Source organism: Netta rufina (assembly GCF_964035555.1).
Source record: "Netta rufina genome assembly, chromosome: W".
Taxonomy (NCBI): Eukaryota; Metazoa; Chordata; class Aves; order Anseriformes; family Anatidae; genus Netta; species Netta rufina.
This window is the reverse complement of record NC_140139.1, coordinates 6,232,094-6,249,316: the sequence shown is the minus strand read 5'-3', so window position 1 is coordinate 6,249,316 and position 17,223 is coordinate 6,232,094. Positions and strand designations below refer to the sequence as shown.

General features: G+C 45.0%; 1 protein-coding gene across 1 annotated transcript in view; it reads left to right on the top strand.

Annotated features, from left to right (window-relative positions):
• Positions 1–17,223, top strand: part of LOC311220829 (zinc finger SWIM domain-containing protein 6-like) — a 239,619-nt gene that overhangs the window by 120,713 nt on the left and 101,683 nt on the right. The window contains exons 3-4 of the mRNA XM_084304470.1: positions 859–1,007; positions 1,533–1,683. Coding sequence (XP_084160596.1) covers positions 859–1,007; positions 1,533–1,683 — 300 coding nt within the window. The remainder of the gene's footprint in view (positions 1–858; positions 1,008–1,532; positions 1,684–17,223) is intronic.

Sequence of the window (17,223 nt, the reverse complement as noted above, 5' to 3'; positions counted from 1 at the left end):
TTAGTTGTTTTTCAGCTCTCCCCGTCTCCTTAATCTCCTGGCCAGACATCAGAGACTTGCATAGTGTCCCATGCAATAGTCATAATAGTTAGCAGTTATTCTGAACCCCCCCCAGATATCAGAGACTTCAAGGAAAAGCCGACAAATACATTTCCCTTCAAGCTCTCTATTGACACGAATTGCTAAAACATTCCTTTGCAAGATACAGGAACTATATACATTAACCACTCTGTTTTTCTTAGACTTGTGCTTATACAAGGGTATGTAAGACAGAAGGTCACATTCATCATACCATGCGGCACTAGCACTGTTCCATACTGACACGAATCAGATGAACATATCTCACATAAGTATATATGTGTGAGGACAGCAGTGCAGCATTCCCAGTTGTAGTTTCTGAAGTTGGAAAAAGTGTAGGAAGTTGCTGAGCTGGAAGATTTTTTGTACTCTCGCCAACTAGTAGACAAGACATCTCTCTGAACTTTTAAATCTTCCAGTTGTGTTTTCATTGAATTTTCATACCACCATTCCCTACAACTGCTGAAAATGTTCACCTACATGTCAGAGCTGCAATTGTGAAATGAAAGCTTAAATCAGTAGAATCAATGTTTAATTTCTATACATCTGAAGAGCTGTAGCTGTCTTTACTTTTCAAGTTCTCAGGACTTCTTTGAAAGCAAGCATTTTCAAATCTGTTCATATAATTTTCCTTTCCTCCAGTATCCTTTTACTATTGGCTACAGAGGTAACATAGGCTGGGATTTAAAGGTGATAAGTTGTGTAATGTGATTCAATTTCTAACATCTTGAAAATTATCTTTATGTAGAACATAATGATTTCTTTTCTTGCTGTTTTCAGGTGCTCCTGACCCAACAGCAGGTGCTAGCACAGATGATGAAAACTGCTGGCATTTGGATGAGGAACAGGTCCAAGAACAAGTTAAACTCTTCCTCTCCCAGGGCGGATACCATGGATCAGGGAAGCAGCTCAATTTGCTTTTTGCAAAGGTGTGTTGAGTATTCTAAACCTTCCTTTTTTTGTCTCCCCCATTCCTCCAGCCAGTCTGTACTTGTTAGTGTCTTACTCCAAGTTCTGTTGTTCTAAAACAATACAAAGCCTTGTGAATGTGATGAAAAGTTAATAATGAGCTGTTGTACAACAGTGGCCCACAATCTGGTGCATCTTGAGATCAGTTTAAGGATATGAAATAACATTTCAAACATCTGCAGATTTGCACACCCCAAAATGTCGGAGAAACCTATAGAAATAATAGTCTTGCAGTAGCTTGCATAATGCACCTGTGGATCACTTGTGGACGTGTGTTTGAAGAATTGCAGTGTGATACTGAAATCAAAAATCATTGTTAAAATTGAGAAGGCAGACTTTTTCTACTTAAAAATTTCACTTCAGATATATTAATCATATTTCTTATTTAACAGAGAGGTTGAATGTTTATCACTGCAGCATGTTGTTTGTACTGTGGAGTGTTTTTTTTTTTTTTCCAAGCTTGTATTAAAAGGCTCGTTTCCTAGGTTCGAGAGATGCTAAAGATGAGAGATTCAAATGGAGCTCGCATGTTGACATTGATAACAGAACAGTTCATGGCTGACCCTCGTCTATCACTTTGGAGACAACAAGGAACTGCAATGACTGACAAGTATAGGCAGCTCTGGGATGAACTTGGTAAATGAACAAACTTCAAAATCATCTAGGTCTTCATGTGTATAATGAAGAAACAATTGCATATTTGGGGGTGGAGAGAAACTTTCATGGTACTAGGTAAAACAGGTTAGAGTCTTCTGCAGTTTTGTTTGTTCAGTTAAGGTTGGATGAAACTGAATTTCTGATCTACTCCATGAGACAATTGCAGTCCTCTCAGAAGCATGGTGTGAAACAAGTGCAATTGCAGCAGGTTGTAAGTAACCTGAGGATCTAAAAAGAATAAAACAAAAAGTGGAAATGTACAAAACTGAGGGTAAGTATATAAACCACAGTGCTAAACTGGAAAGGTTAAGGTAAAAATAATTTTGAAAGTAGAGGGAAATAGAAGGCAAAAAGAGGAGATTCATTAAGAGTATGAGAAGATTTCAACAAGAGAAAGCAAAGGTCCATTACATAGCAGGGAAGGAGATCAAATAACAGAGGGCTAAAACAATTAACACTGCTCTACAAGAAAGGTCAGTTGTGATCAGTTAAATGACTTGTACAACATAGAGAGGAATGAAGGCTGAAATGGGCAAGGAATATTTAAACTGGTGAAGTCTGAAGGCACTTGCTTTAAAGTGTTCCAAAACTCAATGGCACAGTTTTGAACTGTTTTTAACTGCTTCAGAAGTTCTCAAAATGTATACAAATTTGTGATAGGAAGGAGAAACAAAAATAACCTGAAGGTAAACGTCACCAACATTTTAAAGGACGGTAAGTAAATGAGAACAATTATATTAATAATAAAATAACCACCAGCATTGCTTTCATAGAGTGTAAGGTACCAGACCAAACTACTATCCAGTTAATGTATAATCATGTAGAAGACAGTGATAAAAGACAACCTGAAATATTTAAAATGCATGGTAAATCTAATTTGTTTCTCTAAAAGATAATTAACTGACTGTGTGCATTGAAGGGATTAATGTGGCATATCTTAGCTGTAGTAAGGTTTTGGATGCTGTCTTAGAGGCATTCTCAGAGCAAGCTGAAGACACACAGTCTAGATGAAATTGCCTTGTGGTTCATAGAACTTCTATTAGTTACCTGCACTTTCATTCAATCTGGAAAGACACTTCAAGTCTACGCTTAGAGGAGCTTGCCCTGAGATGTGTTCTGGCCAACATATCTATTCCTGATATATGTGGCATGGAAGATGCATATATATATGTATTTATATATATATATGTAAATACATATTAAAAACTTGCAGATGATGCCCCATGGGATCATAAACATTGTGGAGAACAGAGCCAAAACTCATAATGGTCTTGGTACATTTTAAAGGTGCAAAATTAAGATAAATGAAATTAAATCAATGCAAAAATAATCCCTTCCTTTAGAAAGGAAAAGTCAAAAGCAAAACTTTTGAACTTTGCACTTGTAAAGTGCACATGACCATGACTGATAGTACAATGTCTAGTGGGGCTAAGACTAGATATAATGTTAGCATAAATTATGTTCATGCTAAATGAAGCATTAAGCTAAAGTCTGTCTAGTTGAGATTATAGACCTCTGTTGTGGTTTATCCTGGCCGGCAGATAAGCACCACACAGACTTTTGATAACCCTCCCTACTTGCTCACTGGGAAGGGGGGAAAGAATTAGATAGAAATGAAAGCCTGTGAGTAAAGACAGTTTATTAGGACAGAAAAGAAGGGAAAATAATAATAATAATGACAATAGTACTACTAGTAATAATGTTGTCGTGGTTTAACCCGGCCGGCAGCTAAACACCACGCAGCCCTTCACTCACCCTCCCCCCTGCCTCTCTGGAACGGGGGAGAGAAATGGAAAGTGAAGCCCGTGAGTTGAGATAAAGACAGTTTAATAAGACAGGAAAATAATAATAATAACAAAAGTAATAATAACAATAATAATAATAATAATACAATGGTGATAATAGGAAAATAATAATAATATGTACAAACAAGTGATGCACAATGCAATTGCTCACCACCCGCTGACCGATGCCCAGCCTAACCGAGCAGTCCGGCCCCCTCCCCCCGGCTAGCCACCCCTATATATTGTTCAGCATGACGTCAGATGGTATGGAATACCCCTTTGGCTAGTTTGGGTCACCTGTCCTGGGTCTGTCCCCTCCCAGCTCTTACTGCACCCCCAGCCTGCCTGTTGGCAGGACAGAGCAAAAGGCTGAGATGTCCTTGGCTTGGTATAAGCACTGCTCTGCAACAATTAAAACATCGGGGTGTTATCAGCACTCTTCTCATCCTAAGCCAAAACACAGCATTCCACCAGCTACTAGGAAGAAAATTAATTCTGTTCTAACTGAAACCAGGACATCTATCCACCCCTTATTCCATACCATTTATGTCATGCTCAGGTTACACTCTTTTCCATACATTCTAATTAGTCACCTATAGTAGTCATGGTAGTGATAACATACAGTATTATATAGTAATTAACATGGTACAATTCAGTTCATGGGCTATTCTCAACCAGTATTAAATCTCCTTGAGGTACACACCGGACCTCTCCGTTCTTTTGCATCACCCACCAAGTGTATCCAGGTCCCTGAGCGAAAACAATTCCATGAATAGGTTTGCCTTTTCCTGAGGCAGGAGTAGCCCAGGCTGCTTTACCCAGCATATTTCTTACATGCACTACAGGAACTTTATCCCCATCTACAGTACGTAACAGGTTTGATTGGGCAGGTCCAGCTCGGTTGGCAGATCCCCTAGTATTGAGTAACCAGGTGGCCTTTGCCAAATGCGTATCCCAATTTTTGAATATCCCAGCGCCCATTGCTTTCAATGTAGTCTTTAACAGTCCATTGTATCGTTCAACTTTCCCGGAGGCTGGTGCATGATAGGGGATGTGATACACCCACTCAATACCATGTTCTTTGGCCCAAGTGTCTATAAGGTTGTTTGGGAAATGAGTCCCATTGTCTGACTCTATTCTTTCTGGGGTACCATGTCGCCATAGGACTTGCTTTTCAAGGCCCAGGATAGTGTTCCGGGCGGTGGCATGAGGCACAGGATATGTTTCCAGCCATCCGGTGGTTGCTTCCACCATTGTAAGTACATGGCGCTTGCCGTTGCGGATTTGAGGGAGTGTGATGGAATCAATCTGCCAGGCCTCTCCATATTTATATTTCAGCCGTCGTCCTCCATACCAAAGAGGCTTTGACCGTTTGGCTTGCTTGATTGCAGCACATGTTTCACAGTCATGAATAACCTGTGCTATAGCGTCCATGGTCAGGTCCACCCCTCGATCACGAGCCCATCTGTATGTTGCATCTCTACCTTGATGGCCTGAGGTGTCATGGGCCCATCGGGCTATAAATAATTCACCTTTATGCTGCCAATCCAGGTCCACCTGAGCTACTTCAATCTTAGCAGCCTGATCCACCTGCTGGTTGTTTTGATGTTCTTCAGTAGCCCGATTCTTGGGCACATGAGCATCTACGTGGCGTACTTTCACAGCCAGGTTCTCTACCCGAGCAGCAATATCTTGCCACAATGCAGCAGCCCAGATGGGTTTGCCCCTACGCTGCCAGTTGTTTTGCTTCCATTGCTGTAACCATCCCCACAGGGCATTTGCTACCATCCATGAATCGGTGTAGAGATAGAGAACTGGCCATTTTTCTCGTTCAGCAATGTCTAAAGCCAGCTGAATGGCTTTCACTCCTGCAAACTGACTCGATTCACCTTCTCCCTCAGCAGCTTCTGCAACTCGTTGTGTAGGGCTCCATACAGCAGCCTTTCATCTCCGATGCTTCCCCACAATACAACAGGACCCATCAGTGAACAGGGCATATTTCTTTTCATTCTCTGGTAACTGGTTGTACAGTGGGGCTTCTTCAGCACGGACCACCTCCTCCTCTGATGATATCCCAAAGTATTTGCCTTCTGGCCAGTCCATAATCACTTCCAATATTCCTGGGCGACTGGGGTTCCTATTCGAGCCCGCTGAGTAATCAGTGCAACCCACTTGCTCCATGTAGCATCAGTTGCATGATGCGTAGAAGAGACCCTTCCCTTGAACATCCAGCCTAGTACCGGCAATCGGGGTGCTAGGAGGAGCTGCGCTTCAGTACCGACCACCTCTGAAGCAGATCGAACTCCTTCATATGCTGCCAATATCTCCTTTTCAGTTGGAGTATAGCGGGCCTCAGATCCTCTGTATCCCCGACTCCAAAACTCCAGGGGCCGACCTCGAGTTTCCCCAGGTTCTTTCTGCCAGAGGCTCCAGGTGGGGCCATTCTCCCCGGCTGCAGTGTAGAGCACATTCTTTACATCTGGTCCTGTTCGAACTGGCCCAAGGGCTACTGCATGGACTATTTCCTGCTTGATTTGTTCAAAGGCTTGTCGTTGTTCAGGGCCCCATTCAAACTCATTCTTCTTACGGGTTACTTGGTAGAGCGGGTCTACAATCAGACTGTGATTTGGGATGTGCATTCTCCAAAACCCCACAACACCTAGGAAAGTCTGTGCTTCTTTTTTGTTAGTTGGTGGAGACATAGCTGTTATTTTGTTGATCACATCCATTGGGATTTGACGATGCCCATCTTGCCATTTTATTCCTAAAAACTGGATCTCTCGTGCAGGTCCTTTGACTTTATTTTGTTTTATGGCAAAACCGGCCTTCAGAAGGATTTGGACTATTTTCTTCCCTTTCTCGAAAACTTCCTCTGCTGTGTCACCCCACACAATAATGTCATCGATGTACTGCAGGTGTTCAGGAGCTTCCCCATGCTCTAGCGCAGACTGGATCAGCCCATGGCAAATGGTAGGGCTGTGTCTCCACCCCGGGGCAGCCGATTCCAAGTATATTGGACTCCCCTCCAAGTGAAGGCAAATTGTGGCCTGCACTCTGCTGCTAGAGGGATGGAGAAAAATGCATTAGCGATATCAATTGTGGCGTACCACTTGGCTGCCTTCGATTCAAGTTTGTACTGAAGTTCCAGCATGTCCAGCACTGCAGCACTCAGTGGTGGCGTCACTTCATTCAGGCCACGATAGTCCACTGTTAGCCTCCACTCGCCATTAGACTTTCGCACTGGCCATATGGGACTATTGAAAGGTGAATGAGTCTTGCTGATCACTCCTTGGCTTTCCAATTGATGAATTAGCTTATGGATGGGAATCAGGGAGTCTCGGTTAGTGCGATATTGCTGCCGGTGCACAGTTGTGGTAGCGATTGGCACTTGCTGTTCTTCAACCCTCAGCAACCCCACAACAGAGGGGTCCTCTGAGAGACCAGGCAAGGTAGACAATTGTTTAATGCCCTCTGTCTCTAAGGCAGCTATACCAAAAGCCCACCGGAACCCTTTTGGGTCCTTGCAATATCCTCTTCTAAGATAGTCTATGCCAAGGATACATGGAGCATCCGGGCCAGTCACAATGCGGTGCTTTTCCCACTCATTCCCAGTCAGACTCACTTCAGCCTCCAATACAGTCAACTGCTGAGATCCCCATCTCACTCCACAAATACAGATGGGCTCTGGTCCTTTATAGCTCGATGGCATTAGAGTACATTGTGCACCAGTGTCTACTAAAGCCTTATACTTCTGTGTGTCTGACGTGCCAGGCCATCGAATCCACACAGTCCAATAAACTCGATTGTCCCTTTCCTCCCCCTGGCTGGAGGCAGGGCCCCCCTAATCCTGGTCAGAATCTTCTTCGTTTCTGTGTTTGAAGGACTGTCTGCTGGAAGTTGGAGCAGCAAACTTTTCAGAGAATCCCTTTTTCTTGATTGTTTTCTTTTGCAACTCACGTACCCGTGCCTCTAGGGTCGCGGTAGATTTTCCATCCCATTTTCTCATGTCCTCTCCATGGTCTCGTAAGTAAAACCACAGGGTGGCACGGGGTGAGTACCCACCATATCGTCTTCCTTGTGTGGATGAACGCCTACCCCTGATAGCTGAGACACTGCTCTGTACAGGTGCGGAGGAGAATTATCTCTCTTCAAGTTAATGAAACTTTTCAGAAAGCTTCTCCCAAGTGTTCTCTTTTGGTCGGTGGACACTGGTTTGTTCATGTGGGGAGGAAGATAGGTTCTCTTTGTGTTGGTGGAAGTCTTCAGAAAGTTTCTCCACAGCTGAGACGCAGGCCTGTAAGGAAGAGGAGAGACTTTCTTCGTACTGCCGGAGTTGTTTAGCCACTTCATCCACTGTGGGTTCCTCATCCTCTTTCCAGGCCATTATTGCCAATGAGCTGGCATATGATGATGGTGCACTCCGTACAAACTTCCGCCACATGGGTCGTGTACACCTGACTTCATCTGGATCTTTGGATGTTTGTCTGAGGTCTGGATCCTCATAAATCACCTCCCGTACGGCTAATTCCCTCAGGTGCTGGATTCCCTTCTCCATAGTGGTCCACTTGCCTGGTAGACATACAAGTTCTTCCTTGAAGGGATACCTTTCCCTCACAGCTGAGAGGAGATGCCTCCAGAGGCTGTGAGATTGTGCTCCATCAGCAATTGCTTTGTCAATGCCTGCGTCTCTAGCAAGGGATCCCAGTCGCTTGGCTTCCCTGCCCTCTAATTCCACTCAATTGGCTCCCGTGTCCCAGCATCGGAGCAGCCAGGTGACAAGCTGCTCACCTATACAGCGACCAAAATCTTTTCGCACATCTCGTAACTCACGCTCGTTTAGGCTTTGGGTAGTTACTGTTGATTTTTCGGCATCCTCATCTTCCTCCTCCTGAATCCTTGATGGCCCAGCGTCGTCGTCGTCTCCGTCGTCTCTATACCTAGATTTGGCAGAAGACTCTCTGTGTTCTAAACGACCTGAATCTCTATACCAGTTTTTCACCTTCTCTACAGGGGCAGCTTGCACTGCTACTGCTCGTTTCTCTGACCTTGTTACAGGGTCTGCCACAGAGGTTGGAATACCCTCTGCAGGGTCGACTTGCACTGCTACAGCTCTTTTCTCTGACCCAGCCACAGGAGCTGGAGTGGCTGCAGGAGCTGGAGCAGCTGCAGGAACCGGAGCTGGAGTGGCTGCAAGAACTGGAGTTGGAGCAGTTGCAGGAGCTGGGACTGGAGTAGCAGCAGGAGCTGGAACTGGAGCGGCTGCAGGAACCGGAGCTGGAGCAGTTGTAGGAGCTGGAACTGGAGCGGCTGCAGGAGCTGGGGCAGCTGCAGGAAGCGGAGCTGGAGCGGCTGCAGGAACCGGAGCTGGAGCGGCTGCAGGAACTGGAGTTGGAGCAGTTGCAGGAGCTGGGACTGGAGTAGCGGCAGAAGCTGGAACTGGAGCAGCTGCAGGAACCGGAGCTGGAGCAGCTGCAGGAGCTGGAGCTGGAGCAGCTGCAGGAGCTGGAACTGGAGCGGCTGCAGGAGCTGGAACTGGAGTGGCTGCAGGAGCTGGAACTGGAGCAGCTGCAGGAGCTGGAGCTGGAGCAGCTGCAGGAGCTGGAACTGGAGCGGCTGCAGGAGCTGGGACTGGAGCGGCTGCAGGAGCTGGAACTGGAGTGGCTGCAGGAGCTGGGACTGGAGCAGCTGCAGAGTCCACCGTAGGGGTCACAGTGGCCGTTGGATCTGTCACCCACCGGGCTTGGAGTTGCCACAGGGTCTGTCACTAAGTTGATAGCAGTATCCATGGCAGCTCGATAGGCATGGGCCAGGCCCCAGCATGTTACAATGATTTGTGTTACTTTGGAACTGCCAGAATCGTGACACCTTTTCCTCAAGCATTCTGCCAGTTTTTGAGGATTTTGCAGTTGTTCAGGGGTGAATTTCCAAAACACTGGGGGTGCCAACTGCTCTAGATGCCTGCCCATATCCTCCCATACTCCCTGCCACCCACAACTATACTGCCTCCGGGCAGATCTCCGGATGAGCTTCCTAAGTAGTTGTTTAACTTTAAGCAGAACCTGAAGTGCATTCAGGAGGCAGAACAACAAGACTATGCTGGTCTGAGTATCCCAAGAATATTCAATATCTTGGAGAGCTATTGTAGCAAGCTCGGAGGGTAAGAGGGTGGTGAAGGAGGAAGGCAGAGTGATCCAGGAGGATACAGGGGTGGTGAAGGAGAAAGGGAGAGTAATCAAGTAAGAAAAAATATCTTCCCCTTTCCCCTCCACAGATTGACTCCCTAATGGAAAAAAACAATAGGTATAATTGCTAATAGTTTCTAAGATACAGTTTCCAAAATACAGAGTCGACGATGTTACTGAGTACAAATACCAAGTTAGAGTCATGACCAGATATCTCATCGTCTCATAAGCCATTGCTACAACACTCAGTACCATAATGATCTGAAACCAGGGCCCAGAGAGGATAAACAACATGACAGAGAGCACATACGGAAAATAATGTACTATAATACTCAATTTGGAAAACAGGCGCAGCAGAGTTGAGATTAAAGCAATCAGCATTGTGACAAGTGACTATTAAGCAGGTCTAATACTTACACCAATTTTAGTTTAACACACTCTGGTCAGATCTGCCGTTATCTCAACCTTTCGAGCCCCACGTTGGGCGCCAAAAAGACTGTCATGGTTTAACCCGACCGGCAGCTAAACACCACACAACCGTTCACTTACCCTCCCCCCTCCCTCTCTGGAACGGGGGAGAGAAATGGAAAGTGAAGCCCGTGAGTTGAGATAAAGACAGTTTAATAAGACAGGAAAATAATAATAACAAAAGTAATAATAACAATAATAATAATAATAATAATACAATGGTGATAATAGGAAAATAATAATAATATGTACAAACAAGTGATGCACAATGCAATTGCTCACCACCCGCTGACCGATGCCCAGCCTAACCGAGCAGTCCGGCCCCCTCCCCCCGGCTAGCCACCCCTATATATTGTTTAGCATGACGTCAGATGGTATGGAATACCCCTTTGGCTAGTTTGGGTCACCTGTCCTGGGTCTGTCCCCTCCCAGCTCTTACTGCACCCCCAGCCTGCCTGTTGGCAGGACAGAGCGAAAGGCTGAGATGTCCTTGGCTTGGTATAAGCACTGCTCTGCAACAATTAAAACATCGGGGTGTTATCAGCACTCTTCTCATCCTAAGCCAAAACACAGCATTCCACCAGCTACTAGGAAGAAAATTAATTCTGTTCTAACTGAAACCAGGACAAATGTGTACAAACAAGTGATACACAGTGCAATTGCTCACCACCCACTGACCGATGCCCAGCCTAACCCTGAGCAGCCCGTCCCCCCACCCCGGCCAACGCCCATATTAATTGTTCAGCAATTGTTCACTGAAGCATTAGACTTTCACACTGGCCATATGGGACTATTAAAAGGTGAATGAGTCTTGCTGATCACTCCTTGGCGGTCTAGCTGACGAACCAGCTTATGGATGGGAATCAGGGAGTCTCGGTTGGTGTGATATTGCCGCTGGTGCACAGCTGTGGTAGTGATTGACACCTGCTGTTCTTCGACCCTCAGCAACCCCACAACAGAAGGGTCCTCTGAGAGACCGGGCAAGGTAGACAAGTGTTTAATGCCCTCTGTCTCTAAGGCAGCTATGCCAAAAGCCTACCAGAACCCTTTTGGGTCCTGGAAATATCCTCTTCTAAGACAGTCTATGGCAAGGATACATGGAGCATCCGGGCCAGTCACACTACGGTGCTTTTTCCACTCATTCCCAGTCAGACTCACTTCAGCCTCCAATACAGTCAACTGCTGGGATCCCCCTGTCCCTCCAGAAATACGGATGGGTTCTGGCCCTTTATAAGCTTGATGGTATTACAGTACACTGTGCACCTGCGTCTACTAAAGCCTTGGGTCTGACATGCCAGGCCATCGAATCCACACAGTCCAATAAATTAAATTTTCCCTTTCTTCTGCTGGCTTGAGGCAGGGCCCCTCTGATCCTGGTCATAATATTCATTACTGTGTCTGGGGGACTGCCTGCTAGAAACAGCAAGTTTCTCAGAGAAACCCCCCTTTTGTCACTGTTTTTTTTTGCATCTCAAGTATCCATGCCTCTAGGGTTGGGGTAGATTTTCCATCCCATTTTCTCATGTCCTCTCCATGATCACATAGGTAAAACCACAGGGTGGCACAGGTAGTACCTGTGTACCCACAAAATCTTCTTCCTTGAACAGAAGGATGCTTGACCCTGATAGCTGAGACACTGGATTGTACAGGTGGGGAAGACGATAAATTCTCTCTGAGTTGGTTGGAAACTTCAGAAAGTTTCTCCAAAGTATTCTCTTTTAGTTGGTGGAACTCTCGAGAAAGTTTTTCCACAGCTGAGATGCAGGCCTGTAAGGAAGAGGAGAGACTTTCTTCGTACTGCCGGAGTTGTTTAGCCACTTCATCCACTGTGGGTTCCTCATGGTCTTTCCAGGTCATTACTGCCAGTGAGCTGGCATATGATGATGGTACACTCAGTACAAAATTCTGCCACATGGGTGCTGTACACTTGACTTCATCTGGATCTTTGGATAGCTGTTTGTTGTCTAGAGCCTCATAAATCACCTCCCCTACAGCTAATTCCCTCAGGTACTGGATTCCCTTCTCCACAGTGGTCCATTTGCCTGGTTGACATACAAGATCTTCCTTGCAGGGATACCTTTCCTTCAGCCCTGACAGGAGATGCCACCAGAGGGTGAAGATTTGTGCTGCTTTTCCAATGGCTTTGTCAGTGCCTGCATTCCTAGCAAGGGATCCCAGATACCTGGCTTCCCTGCCCCCTAATTACAGACTATTGTCACCAGTGTCCCAGCACTGGAGCAGCCAGGTGACAAGGTGCTCATCTGGACAACGACCAAAATCCTTTCAAATATCTCGTAGCTCATGCTGGGATAGGCCTTGGGTAGTTACTGATGCTTTTATGATATGTTCCTCTTCATCTCCTTTGTGTGATGGCCCAGACACTGCGGAGTAGCCTATCTCGTCGTTGTCTTCCTCCCCAGTCTGAGTAGGAGTTCCTCTGCGTTCTAAATGACCTGACTTTCTCATCCATTGTTTCATCATGGTTACAGGGGCAATGTGCACTGCTACAGTCCATTTCCCTGACCCAGCCGCTGGGCCCATCGCAGCGGTTGGAACAGCCACAGGGCCCCTCATAGGGCTTTGAACGGCTGCTGGGCCAATCACACGGGTTGGGACAGCTGCAGGGACCGTCACAGGGTTTAGAACAACCACTGAGCCTGTCACCATGGTTGGAGTTGCTGCAGAGGCTGGAGTGGCCGCAGGAGCTGGAGAGGCCGCAGGGCCCCTCGTAGGGGTTGGAGTGGCTGCAGGGTTTGGAGTGACCGTAAGGTCTGTCACTAGGGTTATAGTGACATCAACTGCAGCTTGATAGGCATAGACCAGACCCTAGCACGTTGCAGTGATTTGTGTCTTTTTGGAACTGCCAGAGTGATGACACCCCTTTTTCAAGCATTCTACCAGTTTTTTAGGATTGTGCAGTTGTTCTAGGGGTGAATTTCCAAAACACTGGAGGTGCCCACTGCTCTAGAAACCTGCCCATATCCTCCCAGACTTCCTGCCACTCACAACTATCCTGCCTCAGGACAGGTCTCTGGATGGCATTCCTAAGTAGTTGTTTAACCTTAAACAAAGCCTGAAGTGCATTCAGGAGACATAACAACAAGAACATGCTGGTCTGAGTATCCCAAGGATATTCAAAATCTTGGAGAACTATTGTAACAAGCTCAGAGGATAAGAGGGTGGTGAAGGAGAAAGGGAGAGTGAACAAGTGGGAAAAAATATCTCCCCCAGTCCCTTCCATAGATTGTCTCCCTGACGAAAAAAGGCAATAGGTGTAATTGTTAATAGATTATGAGATATGGTTTCCAAAGTATGGAGTTGACAGCAGTACTGAGTACAAATACCAGGTTCGTCTCATGACCAGCAATTTTATCATATCATAAGCCATTGTTACACCGCACAGTAACATAATGATCTTAAACCAGGCCCTGGAAAGGATAAACAGCATGACAGGGAACACATACAGTAAGTAATATGCTATATAACTCAATTTGGAAAACAAGCACAGCAGACATGAGATCAAAGGAATCGACATTGTGACTAGCAACTATTAAGCAGGTCTAACACTTATACCAATTTTAGTTTAACACACTCTGGTCAGATCTGTCGTTATCTCAACCCTTCGAGCCCCACGTTGGGCGCCAAAAGGACTGTTGTGGTTTAACCTGGACGGCAGCTAAGCACCACACATCCGTTCGCTCACCCTCTCCCCTCACTCTCATAGATGGGGGGAGAGAATTAGAAGGAAATGAAAGCCTGTGAGTTGAGATACAGACAGTTTATTAGGGCAGAAAAGAAAGGAAAATAATAATAATGATAATAGTACTATAATAATAATGTGTACAAAACAAGTGATGCACAATGCAATTGCTCACCACCCGCTGACTTATGCCCAGCCAGTCCCCCAACCCTGGTCAGCCCCCCCATATTAATAGTTCAGCATGACATCTGATGGTATGGAATCTCTTCTGCACCCCCAGCCTGCTCGCTGACAGGACAGAGCAAGAAGCTGAAAAGTCCTTGGCTTAGTGTAAGCACTGCTCTGCAACAATTAAAACATCAGTGTGATATCAACATTATTCTCATCCTAAATCCTAAACACAGCACCCTACCAGCTACTAGGAGGAAAATTAACTCTGTCCAAGCTGAAACCAGGACAACTTCTGTGGTGGAAAGCCTTAATATCAGAGCAAGAAAAGCTCTGTTAGAAAGAGTATAGATATAACTACTTTGCCTTACGTGTAACAACTTTTTAGTATGTCATTTTTATGACACTTCAGCTTGAGGAATAGTACCTTTTGCCAAACAGAGCATGTGCTTAGCTGGACATACATGCAGTGAAATTATATCCTACCATACTGAAAATTGTAGGGTCTCATGCTTCGTTGCTTATGTGGGTTGAGCTGGTAGGTGGTGGGAGAGACAGAAGTATGTTCTCTATCTGTTACCTGTAGCAGTCTTACCACATGCTGCCAATAAACATTAAATGGTTATATTAAATCTTCTTGTTTCATCTGTTTCATATTAGCTGCTGCCAAGAAGATGATGTTATCTGAAGGTGAAAGAAGTGGAATCTATCTGCTTCCAGCATCAAATAAGCAATATTTTAGATTAATTGAATTGATTAGTTTACCTCTGTTTAATCAGAATTATTCTTGCCACTTCCAGAAAGCTACAGTGCAATCTCCAGCTTCACCACTATTTCAACTGCTATATTTTAATCTGAGGCAGACCCTGCTGTTTCAGTCCTGCACTGTTCTATCTCCTCTAATAATATCAAAATATTTTGATCCTGTAACAGTTTCAATTGCAAATACATTGCAATCACATTGGGTATGTAGTAGGCTAAAGGCAGAACACAACTTGGTTCTTCCACCTCCAGCTTGTGTTCATGGTGCTAAAGTGTTCATTTCTTCCCCACACTGGTAGGTTTCCTTCCACTCGTGCTTAGCAAGTTCCATGAAAAATGCTCTTAATTGGATGAATCTCTCCAGCTTGACTCCTATCTTGTGCGAAAAGTACGAGCTGCTGCAGTATTTTTGCTAGGATCTCACATGAGTTTCACTCAAGTTAAACATCCCTTTTTCCAAGTGAAACATGTATCTGTAAAGAAATGTGAATGTTCAAAAGTCAAAGGAGGTTTTAATGGAGGCCAGAGTTGAAATAGCAAACTACAGAAGAATGAGCAGGATATCCCTGGAAACCCACAATCTGTGCAAGTAGTGGCAGAAAGAACTCAGACATGGGGTTAAATGATGATGATGGTATCATCATGTTCTAAAATAATGTTGGTTTCCTGTCTTGTCATAATCTTCTAGGCTGTCAGGGAACTAAAATATCAATAAAGGGAGTGGAACAGGCCTTTGCATACTTCTTGTATTATCTGTTCAGAGTAATCTGAGAGTAGCATATATGTATGTGTTTTTTAAAAAAAATCACTTTATCTACAATCTCACATTTCATGGGTAGGTAGCAATTTAACATTGTAGTTATGGAAGATTTTAAGACATATAAAGTATGTAAATATAGACTGCTTAATAAAGGCTTGTTTCCTTGCTCTGGTATGCTGTCTGCCAACTGCCAGGCATATGGCCACTTTGTCAGTTCCACCCTGGCATAGGTTTTTAAACATATTTAAATAACATCAGCTTTGCTCCTCGACTGGGTCACTTGAGCCTTTCATTAAACTTTAATTGTGTTGTGGTTTAACCCAGCTGGCAGCTAAGCACCACACAGCCATTCACTCACCCTCCCCCCTCCCTCTCTGGGACGGGGGAGAGAATGAAGAAAATGAAGCCTGTGTGTTGAGATAAAGACAGTTTATTAAGACAGGAAAAAAATAAAAATAAAAATAATGATAATAGTACTACTAATAATAATGTGTATAAAACAAGTGATGTACAATGCAATTGGTCACCACCCGTTGACTGATGCCCAGCCTATCCCCGAGCAGCCTGTCCCCCTGCCCCGGCCAGCCCCCCCCATATTAATTGTTCAGCATGACGTCAGATGGTATGGAATACCCCTTTGGCCAGTTTGGGTCACCTGTCCTGGGTCTGTCCCCTCCCAGCTCCTTCTGCACTCCTAGCCTGCCCGCTGGCAGGACAGAGCAAGAAGCTGAAATGTCCTTGGCTTAGTGTAAGCACTGCTCTGCAACAATTAAAACATTAGTGTGTTATCAACATTCTTCTCATCCTAAATCCAAAATATAGCACCCTACCAGCTACTAATAGGAGGAAAATTAACTCTATCCTACCTGAAACCAGGACAAATTGCAAGGCAATTTGGCAAGGGTACTGGAAGGACACACTGGTCTCTGATCTGTTTCTACTGAAGTAAATTGTGTTGACTTCAGTAGAAGTCAGATTGGGTTTGAGTGTTCAAAGATGCTGATTTAAAAAATAATAAAATAAATTAAAATACTTCACATCTAAGTGTAAGCCTGGCAATTTTCTAATATAAAGTCCTAATTCAGTAAGCAATTTACAGTTCCAATGGTCTCAAGTTAACTATGTGTTGTGGTTTAACCCGGCTGGCAGCTAAACACCACACAGCTGTTTGCTCACCCTCCCCCCTCCCTCTCTGGGATGGGGGAGAGAAATGGGAAAGTGAAGCCTGTGAGTTGAGATAAAGACAGTTTATTAAGACAGAAAAATAATAATAACAATAATAATAATAACAATAATGATGATAATAGTACCACTACTAATAATGTGTACAAACAAGTGATGCACAATGCAATTGCTCACCACCCGCTGACCGATGCCCAGCCTAACCCCGAGCAGTCCAGCCCTTCTCTCCTCGGCTAGCCACCCCTATATATTGTTTAGCATGACGTCAGATGGTATGGAATACCCCTTTGGCCAGTTTGGGTCACCTGTCCTGGGTCTGTCCCCTCCCAGCTCTTGCTGAACCCCCAGCCTGCCTGTTGGCAGGACAGAGCAAGAAGCTGAGATGTCCTTGGCTTGGTGTAAGCACTGCTCTGCAACAATTAAAACATCGGGGTGTTATCAGCACTCTTCTCATCCTAAGCCAAAACATAGCATTCTACCAGCTACTAGGAAGAAAATTAACTCTGTCCTAAC